The sequence below is a fragment of the Sus scrofa genome, chromosome 10 (assembly GCF_000003025.6).
Source record: "Sus scrofa isolate TJ Tabasco breed Duroc chromosome 10, Sscrofa11.1, whole genome shotgun sequence".
Lineage (NCBI taxonomy): Eukaryota > Metazoa > Chordata > Mammalia > Artiodactyla > Suidae > Sus > Sus scrofa.
In genome coordinates this window covers 12,051,837-12,076,414 of record NC_010452.4, presented here as the reverse complement: position 1 = coordinate 12,076,414, position 24,578 = coordinate 12,051,837, and the positions used below count along the sequence as shown (strand labels likewise).

The window sequence follows — 24,578 nt, the reverse complement described above, 5'->3', positions numbered from 1 at the left end:
TTCACACACACAAAAAGAAGCAAGGGGGAAACAGGCTTGGCGATGCGACTCTCATAGCTGACCGCGCAGACCTTTGTTGAACCAGTGGGATAGTCTTCCATCTAGAACAGGCGGTCACCATCATTTCTCAAGTTAATAATCCTGATGCCAGTGATGTTCCCGGAGACGGATGTTCTCTGCGTAGCTCTCGTTCTCTGGAATTTTACTGAGGACAGGATTTGACATTTTCAGGCTGAAAATTCCCATTAAGACGCTGACTCTCAGGCCTGTCATCCCGTTTCTTTGCCGCCTCTTGCCCTGTGTCTTCCAATAATATGATACAGTAGGGACACTGCAATCACATCGTATGACTCTGGATCACATCTGTATTATTCCATTTGAAGGTACAGCTTCTTAAATCCATTAAATCCATCCATGAGGTTCATTCCCTTTTGCTCTGCAGGAGTGGAAAGAGGCACAATTGTTTATTTATTTATTTTGTCTTTCTGTCTTTTCTAGGGCCGCTCCCGCGGCATATGGAGGTTCCCAGGCTAGGGGTCAAATCGGAGCTGTAGCCACCGGCCTACGCCAGAGCCACAGCAACGTGGGATCCAAGCCACATCTTCGACCTACACCACAGCTCAGGGCACCACCAGATCCTTAACCCACTGAGCGAGGCCCAGGATTGAACCCGCAACCTCATGGTTCCTAATCAGATTCGTTAACCACTGAGCCATGACGGGAACTCCAAGGGGCACAATTATTGACCTGGGTTTTCTTACCCTCGGGGAGGAAGCAGCAGTCAGGCCCTCTGAGCTATGGCATAGAAAAGAGTTTCCCTTTCCAATCCCTAGTTCGGCTTCTTTAAATTAACCACCGCACGCAATAGCAGGAGGCACAGGGTACATCTTTTTCTTTAGTAACTGACCCGAACATCCTCTGTCTGGTCCTTGGTGAGAGGACAGGAGGAAGAGTGGCGAGCGACTGAAATGTGCATCAGCCTCATTCTCCCCTCCGCCCCTTTGCCAGCTGGTACCAGGGAGGCTGGGGGACATCGTGCCTTTGCAGGAGGGGCCTCGGACCTCTCGTTGGCTTCTGGTCCTCATCTGTTCCTTGGGCCCTCACTGGCCCTCACCGAGGTGTCTTGTCATGCTGTGTCTTTGGGTCTTGCCTTCTTCTCTGGCTGTATCTGAGTTCCATTTTCTGGCATGGGGGCAGCCCAGGCTCAGTTCTCTGGGCGTGGCCAGTGTTAGGCGCCCCCTCCCCCGCCGTCACCACCATCACTGTCATCTATAACTGGATGCCCTCGTCTACAGGTCCCTCATCCCACACTGGGAGCACTCAGCAGGCAGCATGTTTCTTAATTGTCATCTGGGTGCCATGGCTCGCACTCAAGGGCCGTAGGTACTATTTAGATCTCTCCCCCCGTCTCACAGGTCCCCCTCGAGAAAACAGGGCCAGATCCCCATGTTTCTCTCCTGAGTCTGCTCCCCTTTGCCACCAGCCATCCCGTGAGGCCCGCGCCTCCCGTGGTGCTGGGAAGGAAAAAGCACAAGCATCATTCTGCCTTTACATCGCCAAGCCCGTCTGGGTTATTACGGAATGAGACGGTCTGTCCTTCTGTGACAGTCCACCAGTACCTTCCGCTGAATGTTGCATTAAAAGAACTCAAAACATAAACGTGAAAAAACAAAATCGTTTTATGTTGCTTCGACTAAAATCAAAAAGGGATTCGTGCTCCCAGGGAGCGTATTCCTCTAGCCTCTTCTATGGGTTTTCTCTGCTTCAGACAAAACAGACTTTGCTTTTCTATCACTAGAGTCATGTATTCAGTTTTCGTTAAAATAAAACACATATAGTTCTTGTCGGAAACCAAAACAATCCTGTGGTGAGCATTTCTGATGCGAGGAGCAAGCGTCTGCTGGAGCTCGTCAGCTCTTCCGCAGGAGGTGGAGGAGTCGGTCTGCATATTCCCCCTATGATGACACCCTACAGGGATCCTACGTCTCATTCCCAGATGAGACCCCTTGATGGGATCCACGGGAAACTGGAGTCCTGGCCAAAGTCACAGACCCACAAAGGAGCGGGTCTTAGGAACGTTAACTAATGTGGAGCTGCACTTCTCAAAGAGAAGTTAAGCTTCCGATCGATGGGTTTTATTAATTTCTGCCTCTTGGCCTCGTAGGTTGGAGAGCAGAATAAAATAGCCTAAAATGCAGTTTCATTCTTGACATGTTGCAAAGGCTCACCAGTTGTTCCCTTTGGGGTGTTGGACCTGCCAGTAAGGGATTATCACAGACCAGTGTTCTTTTTTTATTTATAGAGCCCACAAGTGAAATTTTATTGGAACACAGACAATGACCATAATTTCTTTGTGTATTGTCTATTGCTGCTCTCAACCTGTAACAGCAAAGCTGACTAGTCGCTGCAGAGGCCATCGCCTTCACAATACTAAAATATTTGTTATCTGGCTTTTTACAGAAAGTTTGCCAACCCCTAACCTAGACAACTCCTTCATATCTTCCTCCGAGATTTTTATTTTCTTTCTTTTTAGCTGAGGTATAACATACCATACGCAAAGCATACAGCGCAATAAATTTTACTATATATTCCTTATTATTTTGAAACAAATCCCAGACATATTGTCTTATCCATAAATACTCCATTCTGTGGCTGTAAAAGATACTGTTATTCAAGGTAAAATGCTTCACAATAGTCTCTTCGGATCATCAGCAATTAAATTCTTTAATATCAAATATCTAGTCAGGGCTCTAACTTTAATGGTTATCTCAAAAACCTTTTTTGTCTGTTCAAATTAAGCTTCCAGTCAAGGTTCATGCTTCACATTTGGTTGCTGTGTCTCTTGGGCCTCTTAATTGTCTATGGTATTACTTTTTTTTTTTTTTGTCTTCTGTCTTCTGTCCTTTTAGGGTCGCAGCCGAGGCATATGAAGGTTCCCAGGCTAGGGGTCGAATCGGAGCTGCAGCTGCCAGCCTACACTACAGCCACAGCAATGTGGGGTCACAGCGGCATCTGACCTACATCACAGCTCACGGCAACGCCAGATCCTTAACCCACTGAGCGAGGCCAGGGACCGAACCCCAGTCCTCATGGGTACGAGTCAGGTTTGTAACCCTCTGAGCTATAGCAGGAACTCCTCTAATGACCTTATTTAATGTTTGATTACATTTAAAATACTCTGTGTTTAAATACAGGCACATTCAGGGGTCCTGGGAGTTAGGAATACAACCTAGGAATTTGTGGGGGCACAATTTAGCCCATCACATTCACTTAATTCTGCAATTTGGACCTTTGGTCTGACTTAATCCTGCTGCTCTCCAGCTTGTTCCCCACTGCTGGCTCTCCTTTCAGCACTGACAGCGCGCCCTCCAGCAGGTCTGCTCCAAGATAACGGTGACAAAGTTGCTCACTTCCATTTCTGGATATACTTTCATTCTGTCCCCGGAGTGCCAGCCCATGCTGCTAGTTCTCAACGCAGCGCCCAGGGAAATCTGTGCCTGGCACCTCTTTTTTGGAACTATAACCTCCAAAACTGTTAAGCACTCTTGAAATTCAGATCCACAGAGCCTCAAAGGACTCTCTGTTCCTTTTGCTCTTTCTCTGAGATCCTCAACTGCTCCTCCTAGATTCCGCAACACAAAAGCCTTATCAATTCAGTCAATTGACTTACTCCTCAGTTGATTCCGCTCCTTGCTCTTAAAGGGCCAGCAGCAGCAACATCAGAAGACAGAGATTCCCACCATTATTCCTCCCCTTAGAACTCTGCCTCCTGTGCTTCATCTCTTAGGGATTTTGAGCACCTGAATTCACACCAAAGTTACCTTGTATCATTAACATTTCTCCAGGAGTTCCCATCGTGGCCCAGTGGTTAACAAATCCAACTAGGAACCAAGAGGTTGCGGGTTTGATCCCTGGCCTTGCTCAGTGGGTTAAGGATCTGGCATTGCTGTGAGCTGTGGTGTAGGTTACAGACACAGCTCGGATCCCGCGTTGCTATGGCTGTGGTGTAGGCTGGTGGCTACAGCTCCGATTCGACCCCTAGCCTGGGAACCTCCATATGCTGCAGGAGCGACCCTAGAAAAAGCAAAAAGACAAAAAATAAAATAAAATAACATTTCTCCATAATTTGTTTTCTTCTACAAACACAATGAGCTAAATAGGAAGGCTTAGGATCAACCTGAAAGGAGAATAGTTTGGGGAAAAAAGGAGGAGCCGGGGGGAGAAGAGATTTAAAGAGCTAGAAACTCCAAATCTTTAAAAAAAATTCTGTACCAACAAATTATAATTTTAAAATTATTTTCTAGCATATTTGACCCCCATAATCTACTTTCGTGACAGTCAGATTGAGCAGGGAAATGCTGCCTCTTTTCAACTCATTCAGAGCAAGATCCAAAGTTCTTAAATACCTCTCAACACTCTGTGATCTGAACCCGTGACCTCTTTTTTTAATAGAGATTTTGTTTTATTTTTTAAATTGAAGTACAGTTGATTTACAATATTATATTCATTTCAGGTGTGCAATAGTGATTCAGTTGTTTTATAGATTATGCTCCATTTAAAGCTGTTATCCAACATTGACTGTATTCACTTGACTGTATGGTGTATCCTTGTAGCTTATTTATATTATACTGAGTTGTTTACTCCTCTTAATCCCTTATCCCTATTTTGCCCTCCCCACTGATGACCACTAATTTATTCTCTATACATCCATTTTTGTTATATTATTTCCATTCACTTATTTCATTTTTTAGATTATATATGTATTTGATAATATAAAGTATTTGTCTTTCTCTGTCTGACTTATTTCACGAAGCATAATCCCTTCCAGTTCTATCCAAGTTGTTGCAAATGGCAAAGTTTCATTCTTTTTTATGGCCAAGTAGTATTCCAAATATACCACATCTTCTTTATCCATTCATAGGTTCTTGAACATGCAGGTTGCTTTCGTATCCTGGATTTTGTAAACAGCGCTGCTGTGAATATTGAGATGCATACATGCATCTTTTCAAGGTAGGGTTTCTGTTGTCTTCAGATACATACCCAGGAGTGAAATCACTAATTTTGGGGGGGAACCTCTATGCTGTTTTCTATAATGGCTGCACCAGTTTACATTCCCACCAACAATGTAGGAGGGTTCCCTTTTCTCCTGGCCAACATTTGGTTTTTTGTGGTTTTTGATGATGACCATTCTAACAGGTGTGGAGCAATATCCTATTGAGGTTTTGATTTTCATTTTTCTGATGATTAGCAATGTTGAGGGCCTTTTCTTGTGCCTGTTGGCCATCTGTATGTCTTCTTTGGGAAAATGGCTGTTCGGGTCTTATGTCGATTTTTTTTAATTGGGTTGTTTGCTTTTTGATGTTGAGTTCTATGAGCTTTTTTATATATTTTGGACATTAACCCCTTATCGAACATATCATTTGGAAATATTCTCTGTCATTTATTAGGTTGTTGTTTCTGTTGTGTTTTCCTCTGCTCTGCAAAAGTTTTAAGTTCAAAGAGGTCCCAGTTGCTTATTTTTGCTTTTGTTTCTTTTGTCTTGGGAGACAGATCCATTAAAAAGATTGCTGCCATTTATGTCAGAAAGTTCTGCCCAGCTTCTTTTATAAAAGTTTTATGACTTCAGCACTTACATTTAGGTCTTTAATACATTTTGAGCTTATTTCTGTAAGTGATGTGAGAAAAATGTTCTAATCTCATTCTTTCATGTGTAGCTGTTCAGTTTTTCCAGCATCATTTATTGAAGAAACTGTCTCTTCCCCATTGTATATTTGTGCCTCCTTTACTGTAGATGAATTGACCCTACGTGGGTGGGTGGGCTTATTTCTGGGCTCTGTATTCTGCTCCAGTGATCTCTATGTCTGTTTTTGTGTCAGTCTTGATGACTGTAGTTTTGTAGTACTGGTTTTGTTTTCTCACAGTTGCTTTGGCTGTTTGGAGTCTTTTGTGGTCTCGTACGAAGTGTAGGATGATTTGCTCTAATTCTATGAAAATGTCATGGATTTGCTGTCCATGACAGGGTTGTATGGAAATTTTATCAATATTGGAGTTCCTGTCGTGGCGCAGTGGTTAACGAATCCGACTAGGAACCATGAGGTTGCGGGTTCGGTCCCTGCCCTTGCTCAGTGGGTTAACGATCCGGCGTTGCCGTGAGCTGTGGTGTAGGTTGCAGACGCGGCTCGGATCCCACGTTGCTGTGGCTCTGGCAAGTAGGCTGGTGGCTACAGCTCCGATTCAACCCCTAGCCTGGGAACCTCCATATGCCACGGGAGCAGCCCAAGAAATAGCAACAACAACAACAACAAAAGACAAAAAGACAAAAAAAAAAAAAAAAAAGAAATTTTATCAATATTAATTATTCCAACTCATGAACACAGTATATCTTTCCATTTATTTGTGTCATCTTCAATTTGCTTTATCCATGTGTTATAATTTCCAGAGTCTAGATCATTAACCTTGTTGGTCAAGTTTATTCCTAGGTATTTAACTCTCCTCGATATGATTTTAAATAGGACTGTTTTCTTGCTTTATCTTTCTGGTAGTTCGTTATTAGTGTACAGTAAAGCAAGGTTTCTGTATTTTAATTTTGTATCCTGCAATTTTACTGATTTCATTTATTGGTTTTCATAGTCTTTTGGTGAAGACTTGGGTAGGGGGTCTTCACATCATCTGCAAGTAGTGAGTTTTATGTCTTCCTTTCCCATGTGGGTTTTTTTTTTTTTTTTTTTTTTCTCGTCTGATTGCTGTGACTAAGACTTCCAATACCATGTTAAGTAGAAATGCTAAGAGTGGATATGCTTGTCTTGTTCCTGATTTTAGAGGAAAAGCTTTCAGCTTTTCATTGTTGAGTATGATGTTACTTGTGGATTTGTCATAAATGACATTCACTATGATGAGATATGTTCTCTCTATACCAATTTTGATGAAAGTTTTCTATTATGAATCAGTGTTGAATTTTGTCAGATGCTTTTCCTGTGTCTATCGAGATTATTATTGTGATTTTTATCCTTCCTTTTGCCAATGTGTTATATCACAGGGATTGATCAGTGGATATTAGGCCATCTTTTCATCCCTGGAATAAACCAATTGATCATTGTGTATGGTCCTGTTTATATATTATTGATATATAAGATTTGGTATGCTAATATTTAGTTGAGGATTTTTCCATTTATATTCATCAGCGATATTGGCCTATAGTTTTCTCTTACTTTTTTTTTTTGTAAGGTCTTTGGGTTTTGTATTAGGGTAATGATGGCCTTATGGAATTGATTTGGGAGTGCTTCCTTCTCTTCAATTTTCTGAAATAGTTTGAAGAGGATAGGTATTAGCTCTTCTTTATATGTTTGGTAGAATTCCCTTGTGAAGCCAACTGTCCCAGACTTTTATTTGCTAATTCAATTTTACTTCTAGTGATTAGTCTGTTCAGATTGTGTATTTCTTCCTCATTCAGTCTTGGAAGATTAACCCATGGCCTCTTTGTCTTCATCTCCTCTCACTTTTAATGGTACTGCCAAACCTGCTGCTTCCCCTCCTTGCTGCTGCTTATATGCCAAGAAGGGTTCTACCTTCAGGCTTTGGAATTAGTTTTCTCTGCCTAGAATGTTTTTCCCTTGATACCAACATAATTTTTGCCATTAGTTCCTTCAGATCTATGCTAAAACCTTGCCTTACCAGAGATGTCTTCACTGACCACTCTATAAAAAATAGTAACATGCCACCCACCTCAAACTCCAGGCTCCTGGCCTCATTCCTCTGCTTATTTTTTTGTCCACTGCAGTTATCACCACCTGACATATTTACATGTTTATGTGCTTATTTTCTATCTATCTCCATCAGAATATAAAAGCCAGGAATGTTGTTCACTCTCTTTCCCCTGTTCCTAGAACAGGACCTGACCCCCTGTAGGCACTACAGTCTTTCAGAAGCTACCTTTATGGATTGGCCATCATGGCTGGACTGTCCAAGATGCATAAAATGCATTTTCTCTTTACATCATACTGAGACTTGGAGAGAGAACTATTTTTATTTTAAGAGAGAAGTAAACAATTAGACCAGAGGCAAGTTACATATACTTTAAGTGACTTAGTAATTTAATAATACGTATCCACATTTTAAACTGCAAGAGAAGAGATAGACGGGACATATTAAGAAAGCTGAAAGACAGTCTTCTAAAGGAACGAATCAAGAGTAAATTTATTAGGAGGTCCCGTCGTGGCGCAGTGGAAACAAATCCAACTAGAAACCATGAGGTTGCAGGTTCGATCCTTAGCCTCACTCAGTGGATTAAGGATCCGGCATTGCTGTGAGCTGTTGTGTAGGTCGCAGACGAGGCATAGGCCAGCAGCTGTACCTCCCATTAGACCCCTGGTCTGGGAACCTCCATATGCCGTTGGTGCGGCCCTACAAGAAAAAAGAGTAAATATATTAAATGGATTGTAGAAAATTTGATATGGCAAAGTTGGAATATCTGTGAAAAGCTAAAAGAGGAAGAGTAGACAAGGATTCATTTGCCGATTAGATATCACCTTCCTTTCCCTTGATTTACTTCATAATATTATTTCATGTCGAGAAAGTAAAGCAGAACAATGTATAACACTCTGACCATCTAAAGGCTTATAATAGAAATTCTAACTTAAAAAGAATCTTTAAGATGATTATTTTTTAATTTGAGTATTAATTAATATATCTATGAATAGACTTTTTCATTGGAATATTAGAACTTTCCAAATGAAGTAATTTATATTATTATGTCTTTTTAAAAAATCTATGTCTATATCTATATCTAGCTTGTATCACAGCTTAATAGTTTATTTGTGTATTTATTTATTTTTGTCTTTAGTCTTTTTAGGGCCGCACCCACGGCATATGGAGGTTCCCAGGCTAGGAGGTGGAACCAGAGGTACAGCTGCCGGCCTACACCACAGCCACAGCAATTCAGGATCTGAGCCGAGTCTGCAACCTATACCATAGCTCACAGCACTCCGGGATCCTTAACCCACTGAGCAAGGCCAGGGATTGAACCTGCAACCTCATGGATCCTAGTTGGGTTAGTTAACCACTAAGCCATGACGGGAGCACCCCAGTTTTTATCTTTTATTGTTTTGATAACAGCCATCTTAAAAGGGGCGAGGGGATCCTCTCATCGTGGTTCTGACTTGCACGCACTTCCTTGATGAGCACCCTTTCAGATACTTGTTGACCATTTATAAGTCTTCTTTAGAAAAATGTCTCTTCAGATCCTTTTTTAGTCAGGTTTTCTTTTGTTCTTTTCTTTTTCTTTTTTTTCTTTTTTCTTTTTCTTTTTTTTTTTTTTTTTTTTTGTCGATGAGTGATATGAACTGCTTATATAGTTTGGATATTAACCCTTTATTGGATATATGGTTTGCAAATATAGTCTCCCAATCCTTAGGTTGTCTCTTCATTTTGATTGTTTATTCTGCTGTACAGAGCTTTTTAGTTTGATATCATCCCACTTGTTTATTTTTGCTTTTGTTTCCTGGGCTTTTGGTGTCATATTTTTTTTAAAAAATTTATTACCAAGGCCAATGTCAAGAAACTTTTCCCCTATATTTTCTTCTAGGAGTTTTATGGTTTCAGATTTTACCTTTAATCTTTAATCCGTCATGAGTTATTTGTTTGTGAGTTTTATAAGATAGGGGTCTGATTTCATTCTTTTGCCTGTGACTATCTGGTTTTCCCAGCAGGATTTATTGAAGAGCATATATTTTTCCCTGTTGAATATTCTTGGCACTCTCAAACAATAGAGAATTTTTCAGTGGTAAGAAAGAAATAAACCCTCAAGCCATGAAGAGACATGAAAGAAACTTATGTAACTAAGTGCAAGAAGCCAATCTGAAAAGGCTACATACTCTATGAGTCTAAATATACAACATTTTGTAAAAGGCAAAACTATGGAGACAGTAGAAAGGTAAGTGGTTACCAGCAGTTAGAGAGGAGGCGTGATAAGTAGGTGGAGCTGTGAAACTGCTCCATGGGAAACTCTAATAGTGGATACATGCCATTATAAATTTTTTAAATTTATTTTTTATTAAAGTATAGCTTTATTCACAACATTGTGCTAATTTCTTCTGTACAGCAAAGGGACCCAATCAAACATACTATATACATTCCTTTTCTTATATTATCTTCCATCATGGTCTATCCCAAGAGATTGGATATAGTTCCCTGTGCTGCACTGTAAAACCTCATTGCCCATCCTTGCTAAATGCAATAGTTTTTATCCACTGACACTAAACTCGTGGTCCATTGATCCATCCCACTCCCTCTTCCCTGCCACTTGGCAACCAAAAGTCTGTTTTCCACGTCTGTGAGACAATTTCCATTTTATAGGTAGGTTCATTTGCACCGTATTTTAGATTCCACATATAGGTGATATCATATGGTATTTGTCTTTCTCTTTCTGACTGAATTCCCTTAGTATGAGACTCTCAGTATTATTTCATTCTTTTTTATGGCTGAGTAATATTCCACATCTTCTTAATCCATTCATCTGATTTTGGATATTTAGGTTGTTTCCATGTATTGGTTATTGTGACTAGTGCTGCAATGAACATATGGGTGCATGTATGTTTTTGAATTATAGTCTTGTGCAGATATATATATGCCCAGGAGTAGAATTGCTGGATTATAAATTTGTTCAAATTCGTGAATGTATAGCATCAAGAGTGAACTCTGAGGTAAACTAGGGACTCTGGTAGATAGTGATGTGTCAGCACAGGTTCATCAGTTATACCAAATGTACCGCTCTGTCCAACTCTGTTGCTGATGGAGGGACTATGTATGTGTGAGGACAGGAGGTATCTGGGAAAGCTCTGTCCTTCTGCTCAGTATTATGTGAACCTAAAACTGGTCTAAAAATAAAGCCTGTTAAAAACTGTTTAATAAAAAATAAAACTACAAAAACAGTTTGGGGCCACATGTAGTTAATTTTCAACTCTGCATGTATTAACTTTATTGACAAAACGGGGTGTCATAGAAGTGCATACATATATATATTTGTTTATTTATTTATTTTGTCTTTCTAGGGCTGAACCCATGGCATATGGAAGTTCCCAGGCTAGGAGTCTAATCAGAGCTGTTGCTTCCGGCCTACACCAGAGCCACAGAAATGCCAGATCCGAGCCACATCTGCAACCTACACCACATGGCTGACAGCAACACCAGATCCTCAACCCACTGAGCAAGGCCAGGGATCGAACCTGCAACCTCATGGTTCCTAGTCAGATTCATTAACCACTGAGCCACGACAGGAACTCCCATGTGTTTATTTATATAGTGTTATTCTTGTTATCACATGGAGTATTTCTGGTTCAGAAGGTACTGCTAAAAATTTACTTTCTTCAATTTTATTTAACAACCATTAGTAAAGTTCTCAGATTATTTTATAAGATGTTCTTAATCCAAAGAAGCCAAATCATTTTTTAAATTTTAATTATTTTGGCCACACCCATAGCATGAGGCAGTTCCCAAGCCAGATCGAACCCGAGCCACAGCAGTGACAATGCCACCTCCTTAAGCGGCTGCACCACAAAGGGATTCTGAAATCAAATCATTCTTAATTTTTTACCACTGAAAGTATAAAGTGTGTTTAGAAAGATGACAGCTAAAGAATCCCAATACTAACATAAAATACAGAAAGACTTCAAGGTTTTGAGGAATACTGTATTCTGAGGTTGATCTTTGAGAGATTCAGTTGACGTCCTGACTAGTCGTTCTTGAGTCTTTGCCAGGTACTGTGCTCTAGTCTTTGCCAGGATGTCACGGTCTAGTGATCCATGTACGGGTAATATCTAGTCAGCAGTCTACGTTGTGGTTGGAGAATGGACCTGGTGCTATGAGATCCCAAGGGAGGGATCCGGAGGCTCAGGAGGTGCTGCAGGAGTAAATAAGACGGCTTTCAGGAGAAAGTGACACGTCAGCGGAGTCTCTAAGGAGGAAGTCTTTCTGATCAGAATAAACAGTATTTGTCCAAGTACAAAGTATGAAGCATCATGCTATGTGTGATTAAAGAACTTCAGGTTGATGCTTTTAAATCATAAAATCCAGATCTGAGGCTGAGAGGTGGAAAGTAGGTGAGCGGTAGAAGGCCTTGTGTGCTGTGTACAAACTCTTCACTCTGTCCAGGTGCCAACAAGAAGGTCATTGAAGACTTTTCGTTAGACGAGAGTTGTATTTAAACTTGCATTTTGGATGGTCCAGCCTTGTTTTGGTTCTGGGACATTTTTATTTTTATAGCATTTCTGAGGATTTGATATGGAAAGCCAAGGTAGAGATTTTAATGGAAACCTATGTGAAATGCCTAGCATATCTTGCAACAAAAACTCAGTAGATGTGAATTTATTCTTCCTTCCTATTGCTGCCGTAGACTTTGCTAGAAGAAATTTTTATTTAACAATCAATATTTTCCTTATCTCATATGGCTCTCATAGAGTTAGACAGTTAGACATGGCCTGTGTCTAGCTTTAAAAAGATGTGTTGAGAACAGAATACCCTTGTGGTTTTTTTCTTTATGCCCAACAGTAGCACATGAAATTGATTAATCACTCAATCATGTATCATTGATAAGTTCCCATATATTAGCTACCTTGAAATTCGTGATTATATTTGCACATTTCATACTTATTTATTGCATATGCATTTCTTATGCATCTAAAGAACTGCAGAACTGGAAACTTTTAGATTAAATAGTTCTTTGCAGAGAACCTGTGTCTCCATCCTGAGATAACACTGCAGACCTGTTCTCTTGATTGTGTCCCAGGGCTCTTCACCACAGTACAGGCTGCATGAGGAGCCGCTTACCTCCTCCAGGTCATTCCACTGCATTCCCCACACGTGCTCGCACCATCCCAAACAAGAGACACAAGCGCTGTTTTTCAGAACACAGCATGGAAGGACCTGCTCTGCGAGATGGTTCGAAAGGGTCCTTAGGAACATCTCAATTTCCTCTTACCCCTCATTACAGTCATGTTTGCTGCTCTGCTGTTTTGGCAGCCTATCTGTAAAGCTCCTTAGGCTTTGTAGAGACACAAAATCCATGCTTGGCATCTGAAGAGATCTTTTTCTGATTTATAGATCTTACGCAGCAAAGTTTAAAACTCCAGCTAAGTTCCCATGGTCTTGATTACATATCTGCCTAAAAAACAACCAAGGAACTCAACCCCAGAACTCTCGTTTATATTCTCGTTTATATTCCAGAAGATTTGGAGATGTATTTTACTCTATTTATCTTTGGGGCACAGGAGATGTGATAACTAAATACTTGGGCTTTTGTCTCCTTAAATTGTAGATTCGGGTTATGTTTACAAAGGCCAGTCTTCTCTGTGACTCCACTTTGGGGTCAAGGGCCGTAGAACTCTAAAGAGTGAAAACCTGGAAGGAAAATGTGATCGATTTGCATCATTTGCTTTTGTCATCGCATCTGCAAACTCGCGTAGGTGTCCTCTCTTCTGCAGTGTGGTAGACCAAGCATGACAGTGCGATTCAGATTTGGCAAAAGGAACCAGCTCTGTGTGATTATTACTCTCCAATTCGTCTCTGGGTTTCAGAGGCACTATCAGCTATGGAAGATTGGAAGATTCTAACTTTGATCCAGTTTTGCGCTGTGACCTGAAGGTAATTTTAACTCTATGAAAACTGGATAATCTTTCCTAAATAAAACTGATATATAAAAATCCAGACATAACATACTCAATTGAATGTCAGTTATTCATGTTAGAAAACTAATTCCTTGCTTTTAAAGATACACGCTCATATAAAAACACACAATGGCATGTGTGACAGACATAAGATTCTTTTGGGTAGCTGTGTTGCCGCACATGATATGTGTCTTTATTCACACACGCAAAAAATGTATTCACACTCTGCCTTTTCCAGAAATAATAATTTCATAGAACAAAACATATTTATAAGGAAGTGTTTCATTCACGACTTGACATGCTTTCTAGCTTTGCTTCCTCTCTCTCTTCTGCTTTTTTTACATTTTTTTTTAGAAATATAGATGCTGAAGAACGAGAGGAAGCTGTAGTTGACACGTGTTGTTTTGCTTGCCAAGTACTAATTTCTTCTGGGAACTGTTTCCATCTCTGCCTGCCACCAGCAGAGCTATGCTTATGATTCCACCTTTCTTGCCACAGTTGCAGTAGGTACCTTCCCCAAGTTGAGACCCTCTATGAGAAATCAGGAACTGTGAATACAAAACTTTAGCCTCAAACTAAAGTTGTACTGTGGTGAAGAGCCCTGGGACACAATCAAGAGAACAGGTCTGCAGTGTTATCTCAGGATGGAGACACAGTGAAGGAGCTGTAAACCCAGGAACTTTGAGCCTCTATGAACCTCCTTGTGGGTGGAAAACAGCATGGGCTGTTTTTAGAGACAGAACATGTCCAGAAAGGAACTCAGATAAGAACAGGCGTTTTCAATGTCACCAGAGTCCTATGTCCATTTGTCTTCGAGGCCCCAATGCCTCCCTTCCCTTTGGCTCAAGGTCCCTTTTCAAACATTCCTTCATTTATTTGTTTATGTTTATACTTCCCTCAAAGATTATGTGGGAGTTCCTGTTGTGGCTCATGGGTTAAGAACTTGCCATAGTGTCTGTGAAGACGTGGATTTGATCCCTGGCCTCACTCAGTGAGTTAAGGATCTGGTGTTGCTGCAAGCTGCAGCATAGTTTGCAGATGTGGCTCTGGTCTGGCATTGCTGTGTCTGTGGTATAAGTTGGCACCTGCAGCTCTGATTTGACTCCTAGTCTGGGAACTTCCATATGCCACAGGTATGGCCCTAAAAAAAAAAGAAAAAAAAAGATTGTTCTTTGTAATCATAAGTGTCCTAATGAAAGAACTCAAATTTTATTATCATTGCTATCTTATTTGAAACTGTTATTGGAGATTCTTCAAAAAACTGAGAATAGAACTACCATATGATTTAGCAATTCCACTTCTGGGTATTTATCTGAAAGAAATAAAAACACTAACCTGAAATGATATCTGCACCCTCGAGTTCACTGCAGCCTTATTTACACTAGCCCAGGTCTGGAAACAACCTAAGTATTCACTGATGGATGAGTGGGTAGAGAAGGTGGGTGTCTGTAAATACTGGAGTATTATTCAGCTATAAAAAAGAGATCTTACCATTTGCAGCAGCATGGGCAGACCTTGAGGGGATTCTGCAAAGGGAAATAAGTGAGACAGAAAAAGACAAACACCATATCTTCTCTCTTATATGTGGAATCTAAAAAGGCAACAACAAAAACCCAAACTCATGAATTCACAAAACAGATTGGAGGTTGCCAGAGGCAGGAGGTTGGGGTTGGGGGGAGAAACGGTGTGAAGGAAGTCAAAACGTACAGACTTAAGTAAGCCCTGAGGATATAATGAGCAATATATTGACTATAGTTAATAATACTGTATTGTATATTTGGAAGTTGCTAAGAGAGTAGATCTTAAAAGTCCTTGCTACAAGAAAAAAAAAAAAAAAACTTTGCAGCTCTGTGTGATGATGGTTGTTAACTGGGCTTCTTGTGGTGATCATTTTACAATATATACAAATATCAAATCATTGTGTTGTATATCTGAAACTAATGTAATTATACTTCCATTAAAAAAGAGTCAATGACCTCCAGCTGAAGACCACCAGGAAAACAACTGTGACTGAACAAGTCGGGTTTATTACTCTTTTCTTTCTTTTTTTTTTTTTTTTTGGTCTTTTGCCTTTTTAGGGTCACACCTGTGGCATATGGAGGTTCCCAGGCTAGGGGTCTAATCAGAGCTGTAGCTGTCAGCCTACGCCAGAGCCACAGCAACGCAGGATCCAAGCCGTGTCTGCGACCTACACCACAGCTCATGGCAACGCTGGATCCTCAACCCACTGAGTAAGGCCAGGGATCGAACCTGCAACCTCATGGTTCCTAGTCGGATTCGTTAACCACTGCGCCACGACGGGAACTCCAGGTTTATTACTCTTTAGTGAAAGAGAGTGCACACCAGGGGGAAGACAAGGGGTATCTCAGTAACAAAATGTTAGAGATGATCTATTATAGGATTTAGACTTTGGATCCCTTATTAGGTCCTCAGACCTGAAAATGGTGGCACAGTTGCATTTAAGATGGGTTGGGATACATCAGGAACCCAAGTTATCGTCAGAAACAAAAATGTTTTTAGATATTAGTGATAAAGATTAAGAAAAGATTCAGTTCATTCTTTCAGCTTGACAAATGGGTAATATGTCAGCTGACAAAAGAAACCTTTTTTTTTTTAATCTTAAAGAAATTCTGGGAGTTCCCATCATGGCGCAGTGGTTAATGAATCCGACTAGGAACCATGAGGTTGCAGGTTCGATCCTTGCCCTTGCTCAGTGGGTTGAGGATCCGGCGTTGCCGTGAGCTGTGGTGTAGGTCGCAGACATGGCTTGGATCCTGCGTTGCTGTGGCTCTGGCGTAGGCTGACAGCTACAGCTCTGATTAGACCCCTAGCCTGGGAACCTCCATATGCCACGGGAGCGGCCCAAGAAATGGCAAAAAGACAAAAAAAAAAAAAAAAAAAAAAAAAAAGAGAGAGAAAGAAAGAAAGAAAAGAAAAAAAAGAAATTCTGCAGTTTTTAGAATTAAACTGACTTAATTTTTCTGCATGAAGAATTTTAAAAATGATAATGGTTATAGATACAAGGGGGTGTGATTAAATGCAAGATGAGAATCACTGGTAGAGCTGACTTTTCAGTGTCTGGGGTCTTTGTTCCTAAGCATTGAAGCTAAACCCTCGTAAACATTTTTCAGAGGTCTGTGCTGTGGCCCTTTTAGGAGAAGGGGGGAAATGTAATTAGTAAGATATCATTTCTTCCCTCAAGGGCCTTACAGAAGAGGGAGTCAGCTTCACTCCACATTCTTCCCTTTTTGTCCCTAAAACTGTAGGTCCACAGCCAGATTTTCATAGAAACTCAATGCATGTTCATTATACGCTATTTAATGGTGATGATAACAAACATTTATTGTTCCTATTTCAAGGAACCAAGAAGAATATTGGCAAAATATTTTCCATATATAGAGGATGCCAATTTAGTGAGAGATCCTGAAAGTAGTTATCCCATCAAAAGCATAGATTATTTATGGTATTCATCAAATAAAACCTATCTGTATTGACAGCACTGTGTGTGTGTGATGCTGAGGGTTTGGCAGAGGTATTTAGGCAATGCAAAGAGCTGACTCACTTTCCTGAAAGAGAAATATTGTAAAAGTCAATGTCTTCACCTCAGGAATATCTGAATCCCTGCCATTGGGATTAAGAGCTAAAGTTTTTCATTGAGAACTTTAACAGAAATGAGAAAAAGAGGGGGTTTTTTTTCCTAGGAAAATTAATTTTATTGGGGTATAGTTGACTGAGAAGCTTGTGTTAGTTTCAGGCGCACGCCAAAGTAAATCAGTTAAAATGTATTTTCATAGTACAGAGAGAGTTTTCAATTTCATTAATTTGTCAAGACAAAACTACAATAGTAACAACCCGTGATCTGGGATTTCCTGATAAATAAAATAACTAAAGCTTCAAAGTAAATTGTACATGATTCATTTTAAATATACATTTTGGTTCTTTGGGCTGGTTTGCAACAAATTAGATTTGTCAGAGATACAAATCAAAATTGTAACATTTTGGTTGCTTACAACGTCTTCATAGATCATATGAACAAAAATTTCTCAATATTTTTCTTTTGGAGAACTGCAATTTCAGGTTCAGGGTGTGGATAGCACCGTTTTAAAGGGAATATGGCCTACAGCGGAAGGGCCCAGTCCAGTCTCATCATCCGCATCAGAGCAGACCTGGGAGCCCGTTACTACTCAGGTCCAGAGTATAGATGAAGAAATAATAGCGATGTCTACGTGCCTTTGATTTTTTTTTTTTTTTTTTTTTTTGCTTTAATTATGGTTGGAGTAGGTGAGGTGGCAGCCTTGGAAAGGGGCAGTTATCACTGTGAAGGGTGATCACCGTCACTGAAGGTGACATGCCAAACGTTGCTATATGATGGATGCTGCCATTTCTAAACTCTCTTAGAGCGGGACATGGGAGGGGAGTCTTGCTGTTGGTTCCTCCGTTCTTTTAACATTTACTCATCACCTTTTGGATGTCGAGCACTGGCCTGGCTGTTTGAGATCCAAAGAGGAATGACACGCACGCCTCCCTTCAAGGAACTCATGATGCAAAGGGGAAGACCGACAAAACAAACAAGCCCTTGACAGGTGTAATGAGTGCTGAGGATAAGACTAGGACTTGGAGGAGAAAGACTTTCCCTGGTCAGGTGACAGGGTGAGCAGAGTAGGTCCTTGGAGTAGTTAGTTGATGAATGGAGCTCTCGGATGGTTGGGATGAACCGAAGGAAAGAGAGACGGAGACGGAACAGCGTGAGGAAAGCCAGGGAAGGAAGAAACAACGTGGCAGGTGGAGATCTGTGAGCAGTGTGTGAGGAGCACTTTTGCTTGTTTTCATTTCAAAGAACAGATTATGGGATTGCATGATAATTAAAACTTCCACTGCTCCTGCTCAGTATAGAGAACACATAATGTTGTAGCACAAAGAGTGGATATGTGCCTCTAAGATTTCAAGACAAGAGTCTGGGCCCTAATCAGGGCTGAATTTCCTGGAGGCCATAATCACAGAGGTGACTTTTATCTTTTAGGGTCTGAGATAGTATCACCTTGTAGCTAATCAATAGCTCTAATGCCCAAAAAAAATTTTTTAAGGCAAAACAAACCAAAAAACATCAAAACAAAAATCCTGTGTGTTACTCTGATGGTCGCAGAATAAAGATAAATGGAACTCTAAAATATTCTGGGTATATATACATTTTTACCTGAAAATTTTAGCAGAGCTGCCCCCTTATTTATTAAAGATAAAGCTGAGAAATTGCTCGAAAGGTGCCCTGTCCTCCGACACTCCTCCTGGCTGTAATGCATCCGACTCAGTTCTCAACATGACTAGAATCACACGTTTCTCTTTGAATCTTTTGGTTCCACAAGATGCTGTAATTTTTCTCTTTCTCTGTCTCTACCTCTCTCAACTAGGCAATAAGGCCCTGCTGTCATAGATGCAGAGTAAGTGAATATATGGTGAGCTGGATGCACTTTTAACAATAAAATAATAATTCATATTTTAACTTAAAACCGCAAATATATTGGGGTGACCCCACAACAATAAAACCACTCTAATGATACTGACAGGTGATCCAATTGACTCCTTCAGACTGAGCTGTGATCATCGCTGTGACAGAATACCCAAAAGTAGACCAGGAAAATAAGTGTCTTGCTTCTTGAATTAAATGAAGTTTCAAGTTAGGCTTCTTTGTAGTTCTTTCTGTTCAGAAAAAAAAGAGAGAAGGAAAACTTTCTTAAAAACTTTTTCTAAAGGTATTTTAAACTCACTTTTCACACTAAGAAAAAAATTATAATCCTGGAACCAATATGTGGCTCTCTTCAAAAGAATGGAAATTTTCCAGGGCCTTCCCCCCCAAATAGATGCTCAAATGGGAAACATGAGCATGCCTGGAGGTAGTTGACAGAATGTGGGTACCAGGAGTTCGATGTTGGTCAGGTGTCACTGTATACCTGCTTGAAAAACTGAGTGTCCCCTTTTTTAAAGGTAAGACCACGCTTCAAGTTTACTCAGGCTGTAGGTTGGACATAAGGCACAACACTGCAACATCTGTACGCACGCGTTTCCTCTCCTCCCTTCTCTCGGAGCTTCCTTTGAAATCTAGGTGAATCCATATTCTCAGATGCAAGTGGAAAGAAACAGTCATAAAAGGAACAAAGTCAGATTCAGCACTTGAAATTATTTTTAAAATGCATGCATATTGAAACCCATGATGCGTGTGTGTTCATAACTTTTAGGACATCATTGTCAGGTATGAGAATCAAGTTTATTTTGAAGTTAATTTTCAGCTATTCTACTTCAAGCAGCTAGAATGATTTGGCCATTGTTAATATCACCTAGAGGCCGGATCTCAAGTGGGTAGGCTACTCTCCAAGACAGGTAGAAATGGAATCTCAGTTCCCCCCAAGTTTCATTCATGCTGCACTGATGCCGCTTACTAAGTACATGTAACCATTTGCGTACTACTTTTTGCTATTTTTCTGGAGAAGTGAATTTATGCTGAGAGCCAAATTCAAACAGAAGTGAATGTCTCAGGCAAACCAGATGCTCTTCCTGAATTTCCCATTTCTGCTCATATTTTCAGCATTCTATTCATCCTTGATGCTGCTCGATTGGAAACCTTTAGTGAGTCCTCTTAGACCTAGAACAAGTCTTAATTTTGTTCTGATCATGCACTGAACTAGTTCAGACCTTATCCTTTCAATCCTGGGTCACAACCGGTAGCAGCGCTGGCCACACTGCTCTCTTTTGCCTGGGCTAAGACTCTGCACACACATTGCCAAAGGAGGGTTGTGGAAAGTTCTCGTGTGAATGAATGCTTGGTGTCTTGAAAATAGCAGAAAGAGAGCTTCCCGTAAGAGATTAGGACGCAGGCTTGAAACCACAGGAGTGTTCAAAAACAAATTTGGGTTGGCTTGAGAGTAGACACAGGGATGGGATGAGGTAACTAGAATGATAGAGTATTGGTTATGCCAGGCTAAGCACTGTGCTTGAAACACAGTAGGTGCTCAATAAACATTCATTCAGTGAACAAGTCAATGAATCACTTTATCTACTACTAATATATTAAATCTTTATACTTAAATATTCCCTATTTAATAATTGACTAGTCTGTACCTTGGCTCATTGGAGAAAAACGATGTAGTCACACTCTGTTTTCAATACTTCATATGTGGCTGATCTTTAATCTGTTATTATAACAATGAGAAACATTCCTGCTAATGTGTGTGCCAGATGTTAACATTTCTTTAAGTGAACATGTATTTAAAAAAGATCATATATATTTGTGGTTTTCTTTTTTTCTTTTTTTTCCAGGGTCAGACATTGTTCAGTGGTTAATAAAGAACTTAACCATAGAAGATCCAGGTAAATAAATCATTTTCCCGTTGATAGAATTATTTTTTTTCTAGTTTTAGAAATATGTTTTCTCAAGGCTAAGATGACAAGCAAGCATATCTGAAAAATTGTAATTATATTTAACTATGCTTTTCAAATTTATGCAAATTTTGTGGTAGTCAACATATAGTTAACTATATTTTATTTTGTTTACCTAAAAAAAAAAAAAATTAGGACTTCCTTTGTGATACAGCAGATTAAGGATCCGGAATTGTAACTGCACTGGCTCAGATCACTGCTGTTGCACAGGTTTAATCCCTGGACAGGAAACTTCCACATGCCATGGGTAGCAGCCAAAAAATTTTGTTTTTCAATATGTAATATCCTGTTTTATAACTTCTGACTCAGATGACTGGTGACTTATAATGGATGAGCTGTATACTTTTTCATAAATAATTATACATATGATTTAAAACAATTGTGAAATAACACAATTTTCTTTTTTGGGCTTTTATACTGTTTTAATGACTGTAGCTTTGCAGTGAAGACTGACGTTAGAGAGACTGATTCATCCACTTCATTTTTTTTTTCTTTTTCAAGATTGCTTTGGTTATTTATAGTCTTTTGTGTTTTCATAAAACTTTTAAAATATTTTATTCTAGTTCTCTGAAGAATGTCATTGGTAATGTGAAAGGGATCACGGTGAACTTGTAGATTGCTTGGGCAGTGGACTCTTTTTGACCATATTCCTTCTTCCAATCAAAGAGCATTGTATGTCTTTCCATCTGTTTTTGTCATCTCTGATTTCTCTCCTCAGCATCATAGTTTTCAGGGTTAAGTCATTTGTCTCTTTAGGTAGGTTTATTCCTAGGTATTTTATTCTTTTAGATACGATGCTAAATGGGCCCATTCCCTAATTTCTCTTTCCTATTTTTCATTGCTAATGTATGGAAATGCAATGGATTTCTGTGTACTAACTTTGTATCCTGAAATTTTACCGAATTCAGTTGATGAGCTCTAACAGTTTTATGGTAGTGTCGTTAGGATTTTTTATGTATAGTGTCCTGTAATCTGCAAACAGTGATAGTTGTACTTATTTTCCAACTTGAATTCCTTTTATTACTTTTTAAAAAGATTTTTATCTTTTCCATTGTACTTGATAAACAGTGTTCTGTCAATTTCTACTGTACACACAGTGACCCAGTCACACACATATATATTCTTTTTCTTATATTATCCACCATCATGCTCCTTCACAAGTGACTAGATGTAGTTCCCTGTGCTACATATCAGGATCTCATTGCTTATTCCCTCCAAATGCAATAGTTTGTATCTATTAACCCCAGACTCCCAGTCCATCCCACTCCTTCCCACTCCCTCTTGGTAACCAGGTTTGTTCTCCAAGTCCATGAGTTTCTTTTCTGAGGAAAGGTTCATTTGTCCCATATATTAGATTCCAGATATAAGTGATATCATATGGTATTTGTCTTTCTCTTTCTGACTTACTTCACTTAGTATGAGAGTCTCTAGTTGCATCCATGTTGCTGCAAATGCATTCTTTTGTTCTTTTTTATGCCTGAGAAGTATTCCATTGTGTGTATATACCACATCTTCTTAATCCATTCATCTGTCTGTGGACATTTGGGTTGATTCCATGTCTTGGCTATTGTGAATAGTGCTGCAGTGAACATATGGGTGCATGTATCTTTCTCAAGGAAAGTTTTTTCTGGATGTATGCCCAGGAGTAGGATTGCTATATCATATTTAGTTCTATATTTGGTTTTCTGAAGTATTTCCATAGTGTTTTCCATAGTGGTTGTACCGATTACATTCCCACCAACAGTGTAGGAGGGATCCCTTTTCTCCACACCCTTTCAAGCATTTGTTATTTGTTATTTGTTGACTTGTTAATGGTGGCCATTCTGACCAGTGTGAGGTGGTACCTCGTTGTAGTTTTAATTTGCATTTCTCTAGTAATCAGTGATGTTGAGCATTTTTTCATGTGCTTCTTGGCCATCTGTATACCTTCTTTGGATAAATGTCCAGGTCTTCTGCCCATTTTTCAGTTGTGTTGCTGTTGAGTTGTGTAAATTGTTTGTGTATTTTAGAGATTACTCTCTTGTCAGTTGCATCATTTGAAACTATTTTCTCCCATTCCGTAGGTTGTCTTTCTGTTTGTTTTTCCTCTCACCCTCCCAACCATGGTGCCTTGCTTCTCCTGAGGGCCCTGACCTCGTCCAGGGTTCCCTCTGCTGTGGCGTCTGCTCCCCTGCCGGTGGCACACTGCTCTCTAGCCCCTCAGGCTGTCTCCACACAGCCACCCCTAGTCCTCTCCCTGGAACTGACTCTGAGCCAGAGTCTCAGCACCTCGTGCCCCCCAGTGTCTCAGCCTGTGGTGTCTAGGTCGGAGGTGCAGATGGTCTGCTCGGCTCTCTCTCTGCTTTTCCCTCCTCGGTCCTGCTGCTGCGCTTTTCTTGGAGACTTTGAGGTGCCTCCGTCTCAGCTGATCTCCCGTGGGTTGGGTGGCTTCCCAGGGGGTGGGTTCCTTTTGTCTTTCACATTCCCTCCCTTCAGGTGTGCAGGTCCCCATTCCTTTTTTTCCTCTCTCTCTCTTTTCTTTTTCTTTTGTTCTCCCCAGTTAGGCGGAGGGTTTTTGCCCTTTTCGGAGGTTTAAGTTCTTCTGCCCAAGGCCGTAGATGTCCTGTGTTTTTCTTGATGTGTTTGTGGGAGAAGGTGAGCGCGACTTCTTACTCTTCCGCCGTCTTGATCCTTTTATTTCCTTTTCTTCTCTAATTGTTGAAATTTCTCTTTTGAAAGCACATAGATCCAATCTCATTAATTTTAAGGTTTGCCTTAACTCCATTTTTCATGAAGTTTGAAAACAGTGTTATTTATAATCCCAATTTTTTTTGTCATGTCTGCATTACGTTTTAATGCCCTTGTTGAAGTCATGGACTCATTCACTGGGGTAGACAGGATGTCGAGTCTGCAACACAAAACTAAATCCCGAGTTCCTGTCGTGGCGCAGTGGTTAACGAATCCGACTAGGAACCATGAGGTGCGGTTCGTCCCTGCCTGCCAGTGGTTAACGATCTGGCGTTGCCGTGAGCTGTGGTGTAGGTGCAGACGCGGCTCGGATCCAAGCTGCTGTGGCTCTGGCGTAGCCAGGCTGCGGCTCCGATTGGACCCTAGCCTGGAACCTCCATATGCCGGGAGGCCCAAAATAGCAAAAAGACAAAAAAAAAAACAAAAAAACTAAATCCCAGGGATTTGGAACAGGGTCTACCAGCTCATGTCTTCATTGCCAAGAACGTATTCCTAATTGAGGAATTTAATGCTTTTTAAATATTATGTAAGCGCCTCCATGTGTGGCAAGCAATTCATATCACTGAAATAAAAACAAGGTGTATTTTGTTTAGAGCAGATGCTTAAAAAAAATACCATAAATATGGGGATTATGGTAACTAAAAATGACATGGTAGGGAAAGATCGCACCCACCAACGGCGGTGCAATTGAAACAAAAAGGCAGGCTTTTTCTCTCGCCGCTGGTGATTAACACTTGAGAATGGGTGAGAAATAATAATATATGGCGA

General features: G+C 40.3%; 1 protein-coding gene across 7 annotated transcripts in view; it reads left to right on the top strand.

Annotated features, from left to right (window-relative positions):
* RGS7 (regulator of G protein signaling 7) overlaps positions 1-24,578 on the top strand; it is a 371,486-nt gene that overhangs the window by 245,968 nt on the left and 100,940 nt on the right. For 6 of the 7 annotated variants that reach the window (XM_021064377.1, XM_021064375.1, XM_021064374.1 and 3 more), the window contains exon 4: positions 20,964-21,014. The exons of the other annotated variant lie outside the window; for it this stretch is intronic. In XM_021064377.1, the coding sequence (XP_020920036.1) occupies positions 20,964-21,014 (51 nt within the window). The remainder of the gene's footprint in view (positions 1-20,963; positions 21,015-24,578) is intronic. 7 annotated transcript variants of the gene reach the window in all.